The 14084-nt window shown below is 41.9% G+C and overlaps 1 protein-coding gene across 1 annotated transcript in view; it reads left to right on the top strand.

Annotated features, from left to right (window-relative positions):
* LEMD2 (LEM domain nuclear envelope protein 2) overlaps positions 1-9442 on the top strand; it is a 67275-nt gene extending 57833 nt beyond the window's left edge. The window contains exons 7-9 of the mRNA XM_068265511.1: positions 1806-1907; positions 1992-2094; positions 8917-9442. Of these exons, the coding sequence (XP_068121612.1) occupies positions 1806-1907; positions 1992-2094; positions 8917-9070 (359 nt within the window). The 3' untranslated portion in view covers positions 9071-9442. The remainder of the gene's footprint in view (positions 1-1805; positions 1908-1991; positions 2095-8916) is intronic.
* Positions 9443-14084: the final 4642 nt, after the last annotated feature.

Below are 14084 nucleotides of genomic sequence, written 5' to 3'. Positions count from 1 at the left end.
CCTCTCTGCTCTAAAAGATGCACAACAGCATAATAACCTTTAAAGAAAAAACATTTTTGTTACAGCTGATATAAATCTGCAGTGTGTCTACTTCCTGCTTTCATGAAAGCAGACATCTTGTTAATATTCTGTGTTTACAAATGAGCTCTCTGCTGTGGCAGTCAGCTGATACAGCTAAGGGATCAAATTGCAACTTGTGATTGGACAGATGAGGGGGGAATTCGACAGTCTAAACTCTCTAAGTACATACAGGATGCATTTCTATCCGATTTCCTTCTGTCCAGTGCAAGCATTCAGGTCCACTTTAATACCTGTGCAAATTCAGTGATGGTAAATTTTCACTAACTCTAGTCTCCTTGCTTCCCTTAGGGCTAGTTCACATGACAAGAGCTGTTCTAAGTGCTTTGTGACTTTAAAAGCTCATGCTAATGTTATCCTTTGTGTGTGTTCTGACTGGAGCAATGTGATTTTGTAAAAAAACAAAAACAAAACCTATAGCATTGCATTAGGAAGAGCTTTTCAAAATCACTAGCGCTTAAAGAGAACCAGAGACGAAGCACCCTCATGTATTTTATTACATTTATCAGTGGGAACATGACAGTAAACACCTACCCTGCTTTTAGTTTTTTTCTTCTCAGTCTAATCTATCTGTTATCAACTGTGATAAGAATCCACCGACTATTCAGTCGAGGTTTGACCTGGAATCATTATAGCTGAGTCACTCTTCTGTGGATTCTTTTCAAGCCCAAGCCTTCCCCCTCCTGGCTCAAATTTCATGCTTTACATACTGAGAGCTGTGATGACATGGGAGGGGCTGCTGCTGCAGGAAAAATCTCTGTCTAACAGACAAGTGTGGCTGTGTGATCTGTGTGCTCTGTCTGTGCAGCCTGTCATTATTATCTACTGTATGCAGTTTCATTACTATGAGAGACACTTCCTACAGGCAGCCACAAAGCATACCAGAATATGAAATTGAAAGCACACAGATGAAAGCCCACAGCAGCCCTGCTTGTCTATAGTCTCATATAGCCTAGACAGCACATCCAGAACACCTCATAACCTGGAAGCAGAAGGAATATGAGCCGGCGGCCATATTGGATATTTCCTGGAGCGATAATGGATAAAAAGCACTCAAAAAGGCACACCAGAGTGGCGGGTAGAGCATTTATTCTTTACAAGCTATCAACTGATATGTTTATTTTGTGTGAATCGTTCATCTCTGGTTCCCTTTAAAAAGCTCTCCTAGTGTGAACAAGCCCTTAAAACACTGGAATGGGTCTGCCCTAGTTGGCCCCTCTGTGCCCTTGTCTGCCCTCCTGTGTCTTCCCCTGTCTTGTGTCCTCTCTGCTGCCTGTGTATAGTTAATATGAACAGCGGCAGCACCGGCTCACCTCAGCCTTTGGTTCCAGCGGCGATCGCACACCTCTCCTCTTTCGCACTGCTCTCCTAGTGATGGCTTCTGCTGACCATGCAGGAGAGGAGACCTCTGCGATCTGGGTTTAGCACAGGCACTAGTGAACATTTCCTCCAATGTATACAACGTATGTCTTAGAGAAAATACTTTTTTTTTTTTTTTTTTTTTGCATGTAAGGAACCTCTAGTGAAGCCATGCCCCAGTGAACCTTTTGTCAAAATCTTAGTTACCTGGATAGGGGAACAGGACTACGCTGTGTCAATTCTTGTTCAGTATCAAAGAAAGATTTACTGTGCAAAATAGCATTTTTCACACTAGACTTGCCCTGAAATACTGATGTATAATGTTGTGGTTGTGCCAATTTGCCTTTAACAGTCTGTTTTTCCAACAGGTCTCTTTGTTCTCTGGTTATTTTTGATTTACTTGAGATTTCACTGGCAGATGATGGAAAAAGAAGAGCAGGATATGTACGAGATGGTTAAGAAGATCATTGGTATGTCACTTTTTCTGTAAGATGTATAAATAATTAGCAAAAAAGGGATGCCTAATTATCACTTGTCCTGTTTTCTTCTTTAAGATATTGTGAAGAATCACTACGAGGCTTGGACCCAGGGAATAGAAGCATACCCGTACATTGGCATCTTTCATGTCAGGGACACACTTATATCGCCTCAGGACAGGTAAGCAGCAGCCTGTAATGATCTCTTGTTAAAATGAACTCTTATGCAGTAAGCCTTAATAAAATAGAATATCCACCTTCATTTAATAAAGAGAAAGTTTGATTTGAAAGAAATCAAAGTTTCCTGTCTTAGTGCAGTCACTGTATTAGCTTAGTACACTTATTCCTCACATTTTTCAGTATAACATTAGGAATTTTTAATAAAACTACTGGAATAGTCAGTTAGATGTGGTAACTTCCCCAGTCACCATAGCTTACAGCATCTCAGTTAATCATCAGCATTACATAAACTTAAACCCATATAATTAACCAAACTATAACAAACTACAACTACCTATAGTTTAAAAATCCTGGTGCTATTATACAATTACTTATAATTAAGGGGTTTTACTGCTGTCTGTGTTCCCACAGTGGAAGGCAATGCTTACTCACCAAGCAGCACCTGCCATGTATCTGGTCTGCAGAGAAAAGCCAATAACCAAATCTAGCACGGGTTGAACTGAATTACACAATCTCCCTTAATACTATAAGGAGACCTTCAGTTTCCCATAGTATTGTGGTAGCCTGTGCAGCTAGTCTCCAGGTCCCAAGCAACCACTAATATGTGGCCTGTGAGCTGCATTACCTATGGGATGCTAAAAGCTTCAGAGGCGAGCAATATGGGTGCTGCCACCGATCGGGACCACCAAACAGCATTCTACACCACAGGGGACGGAGTGGGCAGCCCTCACTACTAGAGAAACCACCCACAATTACTACCTGAATTAAATGCTAAAACACATGGAAAGACAGGGAACATACTTGCGGGAATAGAGCGGTTTTGCTGTGGATGTCAAAACGGGCACAGCTGCACTGGCTATTGAAGTCAGTAGCCTCGCTCGTGAAACGCACATGGTTACCATTCATTTGCGGTTTTTCCATGCATTTTTTTTAAAATTGCTCAGCTTTCTGCTTTCCGTATGACCCACAGGTTCACAATTACAATGTATTCTGCTGCATACATCAATTCTGTGGCGAAAGACGTGAACACAAAGGGGAGTACACTGTGATGGAGACCCAGGAGTCACAGGGAAAAAGCCCCTGCAAGTGTGTTCCCTGCCTTACTCACCAAACAGCACCTGCTAACTATCTAGTCTGCAAAGCAAAGCAAGTCAGCCAATTTAAAGACACGCTCAGACCTGCAGCATTCAGTTGGGGGTCCCAAGCAGTGACAGTGCTTGGGGCCCATCCTGTATTGCTAACTTCTGTTTCAGTGTGTTACCACATGGGAGAGCTTTCCCCAACAGGACTCCTATGTAGCCCATGATAGCATGTGGATGTTCTGGTTCTGGGGACATCATGTAAGGGAATATTTCTCCACAGGTTAGAAGAGATCCTCAGCACACCTTTGGTATGAAGTCCTTTATTCAAGGCAGATGCTAGTCTTCTAATTGAGGCCACCACATGTAGTAATCCGTATGGATAAATACAAATCCACACTTACATACAGTATTGCAAATTTAACACACGAGTCAGCAAACATCCATACAGGACCTCTTTGTCAAGGACACAAGTATGAGAAACAACCTAAACTTGACATGCACTCAAGTACATGTGAGCACTTCAGGCAGCAGCCGCTGCATCTGTGCACATCATACTCAAATGCCATTAGTCTTTTTGAAGTCATCTGGAGAAACATTTTTTTTTTTTTCCCTCCCCAAAGTTTTAACCCTTTTCAACCGCTAGTTTTCCACCATGGCATTGGGGTTAACGTACACATTTCTGATTTTCTTCTGCTCTTGATTTGCTGATAGTAGTCCTGTCATTTTTAAATTCTTTTCTATTACCTGGACAATCTGTCTGCAATGATAAAGCCACTTAGAAGTTATATCAAAGAAAGCATTCCCTTTTTTAAAGAGAACCCAAACTGAAAATAAAAAGTCAAAATAACCATACTTACCTCCCGTGTTGCCTACTCCTCAATCTTTCTCCTTTCCTATGTCCCATTTGTCCACTGTGATCAATGGGCTTTTCCTTCCTCCATTTTAAAAATGGCCATTACCCCCTAACAGTTTCCTGATCAGCACGCAATACCACACACCTGTGCCATAGGGAAACCTGGACATTACCTTGCACATTAACTTGTAATTGACAGCTGCTGATATATAACTGACAGCAACTGGAAGATTTCAATTCTAACAAAATATTGTCAGAACTGGAAGGGATCACTGTAAGAAGAAAATGGTGAGCATCTGAGAGGAACTGACAGTGAGGTTCATATGTAATATTCATTTGTAGCTACATAATGTGTTTATTTTAAATAATTTTACTCGCTTCAGGTTCCCTTTAAAATGCAGCTCCCTAGGCTTTTTCACAATCGTCTGTAGCAATAAGCAAGGCGCAGGAGCATATACAGTAGATGGGTGCCTGTGATGCATTATTTTATGTAACAATGAAAAAAAAACTTGCAGCCTCTCATCTTTCCTGCTAGTATGTGTGTTGTCAATGCTACATACTTAAAGGGAGGCTGCCATATTTGTTTCCTTTTAAACAATACCAGTTGCCTAGCAGTCTTGCTGATCTCTTTGGCCACATTAGTGTCTACATAACACGTCTAAAACAAGCATGCAACTAATCTTTCCAGATTTTTGTCAGAAAAATTTGATTGGTATGCTTGTTCAGGGCCTTCTAAAAGTATGAGAGGCAGAGGATCACTTTAGAAGACTTCCGGCAACACCATACAATAGAGAGTTCCAGCATATTCCTCTCACTTCAAGTTCCCTTTAAGGCCCTAGTTCACCCTTGAGTTTTATGTATGCATTAATTAGAGATGCAGTTTATTAGTAATAGATATAATCATATACAAGTAATAAAAATGTACACCTTTCATAAAAAAGGGGGAGGGGGGCGGGATAGTGCTGGATAGTGTAATTGTTAAGGGCTCTGCCTCTGACACAGGAGTCCAGGGTCCGAATCTCGGTTCTGCCTGTTCAGTAAGTCAGCACCTATTCAGCAGGAGACCTTAGGCAAGTCTCCCTAACACAGCTACTGCCTATAGAGTGCGTCCTAGTGGCTGCAGCTCTGGCGCTTTGAGTCCGCCAGGAGAAAAGCGCTATATAAGTATTTGTCTTTTTTTCATTAGTTGAAGAGTTATGAAAAGATAAAGATGCCATTAATTCCACCAAGGAAGGTAAACAAACGTTTCCCCCTAAGTTATAAGTCTCTGCATGTCTCTACCTTGCTTGGGACAGAAGACTCTTTTAAGCCTCTGAACGGAAAAAAGGACATGCCACTGTAGTGGATTCTAAAGGTGGCCATACATGCTTAGATTGCCACCGGATTGGCAAACATATTAATTCCTCCCTGCTCCGTCTGTTTAGAGATGGATCAAATCCCTCCTGTCATACACTGCACACAGATTTTTAATATATTTCACCATAAAGTCTATTGGAAATCTATCCAGCTGCAGCGTTGCACTGATTGATGCAGTGCAAGCTGTGAACCGTCAATCTACTGCCGCGTCCAATTGATTGGACTTTACCAACCAGTTTTAATTTTGAAGGATTTTTGCAGTGAATCCATTGAAATTACAATCGATGCAGCTAGTTGTGCTTTAGATTTGTGTATGGCCTGCTTAAGGAAATGTTTGAAGACATAGGAAACATTAGCGGTAGACCGAAAACATCTGCTATAAGGCTCTGCATTACACAGTTGCAGCCCATCAATACAACCTACTGAGGGCTGGTGCACACCAAAACCCGCTAGCAGATCCGCAAAATGCTAGCAGATTTTTAAACGCTTTTTTTTTATTTTTATGAGGCGTTTTGCGGATTGCTGCTGCGGTTTTCAGTATAGTAGATTTCATATATTGTTACAGTAAAGCTGTTACTGAACAGCTTCTGTAACAAAAACGCCTGCAAAACCGCTCTGAAGTGCCGTTTTTCAGAGCGGTTTGCGTTTTTCCTATACTTAACATTGAGGCAGAAACGCATCCGAAATCCAAAAAATGCCTCACCCAGGCATTTTTCGTTTCTGCAAAACGCCTGCCGCTCTGGTGTGCACCACCCCATTGAGATACATTGACCAAGCAGATCCGCAGCCGCAAGCGGATCTGAAAACGCCCAAAAAGCCGCTCGGTGTGCACCAGCCCTTACACTGTGCAGGATATTTGCTATACCACACTATGGGGACCAGAGTTGTGGAGTCAGAGCAATTTGGGTACCTGGAGTCGGAGTCAGTAGTTTCAATAAACTTTTTAAAGTCTAGTCGAAGTCGGATGATTTTTGTACCAACTTCACAGCCCTGGTAAGAATTAGACTAAGGAATTGGAGCAATTTTGGGTATAAACCGAGGAGTCAGGTGATTTTTTTACCGACTCCACAGCCCTGGTAAGAATTAGACGGAGCTGAGGAGTCAAACATTTTGGGTACCTGGAGTCAGAGTTGAAGTCGTCTGTTTCATAAAATGAGTCGTTGGATGAATTTTGCACCGACTCCACAGCCGATCAGCACGATCCAATTCACTTTTTCTCCGAAGTTTTCTGCTATAAGATAATTTTTCATGCTCTGTTTAAAATAATTTTTTCAGCACTCTGCAGTTGAAAAAGTACCAAAAAGTAGATGAATATGTACTGCTAAAAGTATTTCCTTGCTTGCTGGTAACTTAAAGCACCCCGTTTTTAAATCACATATTTTTAATGCATTTTTGTTTGTGATGCTGTGACATGTTACCGCACCATGCTTAAACATTAGCGCCCCCTGTGTCCCCAGCTCTTCTAAGCCGTAATGCAGCGCTTGATTACGGGCGAGGAGGAAGTGTTAGTTTTTCTTCCTCTCTGCCCATCTTTAGGTCTGCCCCCACCATTCGCCACTTATAGTTCCACATAATTGTTACAGTACACAGAGTAATTGAGCTTGGAATGATAGTGTACTAATACAGCTATTAGTAAACTATGGTTTATGAGTTCAATTACCACAAGCTCACACACAGTGCAGCTCCCCTGCGCGCTGTATATTGTAACAATTATGTGGAACTATAAGCAGCGAGTGGAGGGGGCGGAACTAAAAACAGGCAGAGAAGAGAAAGAAATGACACTTCCTCCTCACCCATAACTGACGTTCTGAATGTTACAGCTAAGCAGGACTAGGAACACTGGGTACTGGAGGGAGAGGAATGTGCTGTGACGTATTTCACAGCACAACAAATAAAAAGGCATTAAGAGTGCATGATTTAAAAACGAGTTCAGGGGTACTTGAAAAAGGTTCTGTGGCTACTTCTAAAGACGAAAACTGACCTTACCTGGGGCTTCTACCGGCCCCCTGCAGCTGTCCTGTTCCGCGCCATCCTCTACGATCTTCCGTTCCCTGGCGCAATTGTATTCGTCTAGTTACACAAATAATTGGACCGTGACTGGCGGCAGGGAATAGAGGATCATAGAGGACGACGCGGGACAGGACAGCTGCAGGGGGCCGATAGAAGCCCCAGGTAAGTGTCAATTTTGTTTTTTAGAAGTATCCATAGAACCCCTTTAAGTCATTTTTATTGACAAGGTGTAAACATATCACCTAGAAGAAAAAGTGGATTGTATTGTATGTATGCTGTGGTGAACATTGAAACTTGCAGCATGCAACTGGAACAATATATGCAGAAGTACATTAACAAAAAAGTCTTGCAATGTAAGTACATTTTCTTAATGTAAATAGTGGCAAGCTTGTATTTTTAGAACAGAAGTAAAAACAGTAAGGCATGTGCACTCCATTATTATTTTAGGTTATTTTATACTGTAACCAATGTCCAAATCCTGTGGAGTAGAGCAAACATGTGAAACCATTATACATGTTACGTTCTTATGATTGCTCCAAGTATGACTTCAATGTAATTTTGCCTTTTCCCTGAAATTGCCATTTAGTAGGTGTATGGAGTGAGATTTAAGTCTGAATTGTAAATTGAGTTTGCCCTTTCCTGTCTCACTTAGCTGCTCCCATGGGCCAACTGTCACCATCTCCAGTCATGATATTGGTGATGGGATTAATGGGTATCAGTCTTCAATTAACGTAGAACAGCATTTTCTGTGAGACGAAGAAAACTGCAGCCCAGGGCCTAATGTGGGAAGCATTTGTGTTGGTTTCCCTTACCATCCAAATATTTTTCGTTCATGTGTATATCAGTACTGTGAGATGGCAGCTATAGTCAGTGCACACACTTTACTGGAACTAGCAGTCATTCTCACATGCACTAAGGAAAGCAAATCCAGGGCACAGAAATAGACTTCTTGGTTTTCCCCCTTGAGAAACTGAAATGCTGAATCAGAAAATATTCAGACCACTAATAAGAAGACAGACCGAAAACTAATTCTTACTCTCACCCATTATAGCTGTACTTATATTCAGCTTATTAAGCACATTTTTGACACAGGTTTGCTTTAAGCACAAGTACAGTTGAGGGATTCAGCATTAACGTGAGAATGCTTCAATGTGAACGTGATGTACTGTGACTCAAGAAAATACATGCAGAGTATCCTGAAGCCAGGAAAGCTAGGTTGAAGCTGCAATTCTTCCAATATATCAGCAAAAAATTGATTTTATTAGCAATAATGGAAAAATGAATTTAGGCTTCATGAATTAGGAGCTAATTCCAGGAGCCAGGGAAGATGTGGTATCCTTTATATTAGGTCAGGAAAGGGCACCAGCTGTAATGTTTTTAGGCACATTGGTTACAGGGCTCCTGGCTTTTGTCCAGCCCTAGTTGCAGTATAAGAAAGAATGTCAGGAATACCAGAGCTAAATGATAGTTAAAGCAAATATAATACATTAACACAACTTTTTTCCTCCCTGTCAATGTTTAGGAGACGTTTGAAGAAATCCTGGGATCGAGCAGTTCAGTTTATTGAAGACAACGAATCACGCCTCCGTACAGAGACTCAGCGGGTGGCTGGAGCAGATTTACGGGTGTGGCGCTGGACCCAAGCACGAAATTTATATCCCTCTTTACCATCTTAATATACTTAGATTTGTGGTACCAGAAAGGAATTACATGGTTAAATAGGGAAAACACCACTACCTGTGCTCCAGAGCTATAACTAAGTACACCAAATATTTGAGGCTCTGGGTCAGATTTCCAAAGTAATAATGCATGTCCTTCCAGCAATGTGGAAAAATTCCTTTAGGTGTTGTAATTTTAATCTTTACCTGACATTCACATGACAGCTAATGGGCTTTCCCAACAGTGATCTCCTACATAGCTCTGGAGTGCGGCTGTATAAGCCACATGCCTTCCATTAGCCACCATTATTAGAAAGGAAAGCCCGCCTACACCTCTGAACATACTCCACATTGAGGTGCTGTTCAAATAATCTGAGATGCAGCATTCCACCTGGGGTGGGTGGGGGGGGGGGGGGGGGTTTGGGAGTTAGTTCTTGTGATGTAACACACAATGACGTTTACTGTAGTGAATGTTTTGTGTGTTTTATTGCATGAAAATGCTTGCCAACATTCATATCTGTGTGACCATACAGCATATAATTCTGTACTGGAAACAGGGCCTTAAATGTTTTTTTTGTTTGTTTTTATTATTTTAAAGATTGTTTTTTTTTTGGCTTTTCAGTAGGGGTTTACAGAGGGGAATTATGGGGAACAATTCTTTAGTAGGTGGTCATGATTGATTTTTATAAATCTCTGGTTGGCTGGTAAGTCATATGATCATGCTCCAGTCTTTTTTTTTCCTGTACAAGCTAAAACAGGAAGCAGAAATTAGGCATGGTAATGTGATTAAATACACCCAGTCAGCAATTTATAAAATCACCTGATCAAATCAATATCCAGCGTCTTTGATGCATTCTTCTTGAGACTAATTTCTGTAGAATAAAGGTAGCAGTAACACTCACTCACGTCATGATTACTAGTTTGCAGTATTTGAAGTAAAAGGTTACATTTTACTTGTCACCGAATGAAAAATAAAACCTATTCTGAGTTTCTACTTCCTGTTTTGAGCCTTTGATTAAAATAAAGGCCATTAGCCACATAAAAAGGTTTGGCATTAACTGGGGATAATAATTATTCATGATCATTTCAGCCAATACTGTGCTGGCCGGCAGTGAAGATTCATTCTTGCTGGGCTTGGCTGAACTAATGTGAGAAGGGGAGGGAGAGGCAGGAGGTTCCCTGCAGTACCATGGAAATAAAGCAGTGGGCCAATCATCTCCCAGCCAGTTGTCCACATTAAAATTGCTGCAGAAGATGAGGGATGATTTTACCTTTATTAAGCTTAAATTATCACAAAATAAATTTTCAGATGTCTGATCTGCATGTTCATTTATGTATGTCTTACTGTCAGGCTGCTTCCTTTTTTTTCTCATGTCGGCGTCTTAATTTCTAGTTACTAGGGGAGGTTACAACCTGAAAGGTACTTATGGGTTGCAAATAAAGGAAAATAATCTAGCCAGAAACCTTACACATCCCCCAGATAGTCACAGTAAGAGTTCAGGAGATTGTGCATTTTGAATTTATATTAGCTGCAGACAGACAAAAATGAATGCTTTGTGCAATTATTGAGTATTAATACAGTGCTGACTCTTACAGAGGGAATGGTCAGGTCATTGTCCCTCAGAGGAACTCACTATCGAATACCATTAGAGCCAGCGCTACCCTAGGGGCAGCCTTGGATATTGGTCCAGGGTACCCCGAGACCGCTTTCTGTCCAACTCCCCCTCCCCCCCTTTCTTCCTGCAACTTTATTGGGATGGGGGTGCCTTTGGGGGGGGGGGGGGGGAGACAGGTCAATTTTGCCATGTGCCCCATTGTAAATAGAACTGGTCCTGCCTACAATAGTAGTCTGTCTGTTACCATCCACAGCCACAATCTATGGTAACAAAGTACCCAGAGAAAACCCACACAAATATAGGCAGAACGTACAAAGTCCATTCAGATAATCTTGAGCCTTGAACCCTAGGGCTTCAAGGCAAGAGTGCAATCCACTATACCACCTGCTGTTTACCATCAAATTTTAGCTGTGTGAGATAAAGGAGCGGTTAACCCCCTTGGCATTATGATTCTTTCCAGATTTTAGTGTTAAGTGGTGCAATTTTTTTTTTGCATGCGTTTAAAGCCTAAAACTTGGAAAACATCGTGCTGCTTGGGAGTTCTGCAGCAGCCCAGCATTCACTCACCTCCCTGGGATCCAGCACTGTACTTTTCCATCCTCCGGTTGGCGCTGTAACCCCATAGTGAGATTGCCAGCTGTCCTCATGACGACAGACGGTGATCTCACCGAGGGGAAGCAGAGGAGAGGAAGAAGAATGGCGGCCGACGCCTGGATCCCCCGGGAGGTGAGTTAAAACGCCGGCTGCATGCATTGCTCTTCATAGACCTCTGGCGGCTACCACGTGTTCAGCTTGGGGTTGCCACTCCTGGCTTGTTTTTTCCACTCCAAGCTGAACTCGTGATTACCGCTAAGGAGGTTAATTAATATAAACAGTGGCTGGGTGCTCATATGCAGCAGAATTTGGGAAATGGCTAGCAATTTTTGACTTGTTGAACTACCGTATCTTTACCGGCAATTCTGGATTTATTGGCTTGAATGCAATAGCTTCGGCTCAATTGCAAAAAATGTTTGCAATTATAATGCTGCTGTGGCCTCACTCCCATAGCTTATTAGTAGTTAAGCACTTTTTTAGGAATCGCCATGATTCTTTGAAAACATGCATCACTACTGACTTGGCGAATTGAGCCAATTGGCACCCAGCCACCACTATGATGGAGAGCTTTAAGCAGAAGATAATGCTCCTCAGTGTAAATATAAGAATAACAAATCGCTCATGGATGCTGTGTTAAAGCATTCACATAATTGGAAGACTCTTTTTCTTCCCTTTTCTGCGCCCCTCACTTCTCCCATAGATAAAAATAACGGATTTTGGCAAATACCGGAGTTTAAACCTCTTGTGCAGTGGTACAAAAGGCAGTGTTGGAAGGAGAATGGCAGCCCATGCCTTACTCTCTGTAGACTACATTGGAAGGCAGGGTGACTTGCAGCTCAGCTCTGCCTCCTTTCCAGAGCAACGTATACAATGCAGATCTGCCCTTCTCTCTTTTGTATTGCCTCGTGAGACAAAAAGGTCTATGCAGTAAAGTGCGTTAAGCAGAAAAATGTGCATAAAGTCTAACCGCACGATGAGTGGAGCAGACTGTAATACTGAATGTGCAATGCATTACACTCTACTCATTGTGCAGTAAGACTTTACACACATAATTCTGCTTAACACAGTTCACTTCATAGACCTTTAAATGTCTAACTCCAGCCCCATAAGCTTGGATCGCTCCCACGCCGCCGTCCTCCACTGCCTCTATCTCCGGTACAGGGTCCTATCACTTCACCGGACGCAGTCAGTTTTCTGCATGCACAGGGGCTCCCTCTGGCTCTTTTACGCATGCGCCTGTGCAGTACGGTGGGAGCACACTGCGCTTGCGTGGACTGGCCGAAAAGACGGGACCCGATACCGGCGGACAGAGGCAGCGGAGAAAGGCGGCGTGGGTGCAATCCAGGCTGATGGGACTGGAGGACATTAAGGCTTTTGTGCCACCCCGTCCTCCGCCTTTTTTATTTCTTAAAGAGAACCTGAGCTGAAAATAAAAAGTCAGAATAACCATACACAGGTCATAATAACCTCCTGTGTAGTCTACTCCTCAATCTCTTTCTCCTCTCCTGCGTCCCATTTGCCCACTGTGATCAATGGAATTCTCTGTCCTCCATTTTAAAAAATGGCCATTACCCCCTAACAGCTTCCTGGTCAGCACACTGTTAAACTGTAATATCACCCACTTGAGCCATAGTGAAACATGGACATTACCTTGCACATTCAGTTGTAACTGACAGCTACTGATATATAACTGACAGCAACTGGTATATTTCAGTTCGCCAAAATATTGTCAGAACTGGAAGGGATCACTGTAAGAAGAAAATGGTGAGCTTCTGAGAGGAACTGACAGTGAGGTTAGTATGTAATATTCATTTGCAGATACATCATGTGTTTGTTTTAAATAATTCTACTCACTTCAGGTTCCCTTTAAAGCCATAACTCTTTATGTTCTATAAGGAGAGTGAGGAATGCATTCAAGAGAAATATAAAATAAATATTAAAAGAGAGATGGAGAGGAGATTTAAATAAAAATAATTCCCTGCGTTGCTTTAGTTTTTGTAATTAATTGTTAATTTCCTTTTTTCTTGCTTTCAGGCCTCTTTGCAGTAACTCTTTGCGAAAACAAACAGTTTTCTGCTCCTGTAATGGCCTCATAGTGAGCCATGAGTTTGAGCAGTCTTGTCCTACCTCTTTCAGCTGTGTCAGTATTGATGCAGGAAAAGGAATAAACTGCTCAATTCTGTTAACTGTGGAGCAGTTAGTACAGTGTTTCTCAAACCTGTCCTCGTGGCTCCCCAACAGTGCATATTGTGCAGGCAACCTCATTTATGCACAGGTGGGGTAAATAGTGTCTCGTCTGCAAGAAATCCATATAGCTGAGATACTATACTAATTACCCACCACCTGTGCATAGGTGAGGTTCCTGCAAAACATGCACCTTTAGGGAGTCACGAGGACAGGTTTGAGAAAGTACATCGGTATAATTCTGGGGCATTAGTCAAAAAGCTCCCCTTTTTTTACTTGTTGCTTTTTACATGATCAGCTGATCCTGTTTATTCGTTTAGCAATTGCATTTGCTGTCATGTTTGTCTATTTAGTATATTTATTGCTTTGGACACTAGAATAAAAACCGTTTGGTAGAAGGCTTGACAAATGCTCCCATGGCTTTTCTTGTATTTGCTGAATAGAGATGGTCAGTGAAGAGGGATAGTCAATGGTTGCAAATTGTCTCATGGTCATACAGCATTATGCAAATGTATGCAGTTTGAAAACGAACCAATTGAAGGTAGAATTTGGTTGGTCCATTTTATGCTTATGCGTATATTTTCATAAGGAATGTGCATAATCCTGAATTGAGCCATAACTATTTGCATCTCATTCAC

Source organism: Hyperolius riggenbachi, chromosome 2, assembly GCF_040937935.1.
Source record: "Hyperolius riggenbachi isolate aHypRig1 chromosome 2, aHypRig1.pri, whole genome shotgun sequence".
In the NCBI taxonomy this organism is placed as follows: domain Eukaryota; kingdom Metazoa; phylum Chordata; class Amphibia; order Anura; family Hyperoliidae; genus Hyperolius; species Hyperolius riggenbachi.
This window is presented reverse-complemented; position numbering and strand designations above follow the sequence as displayed.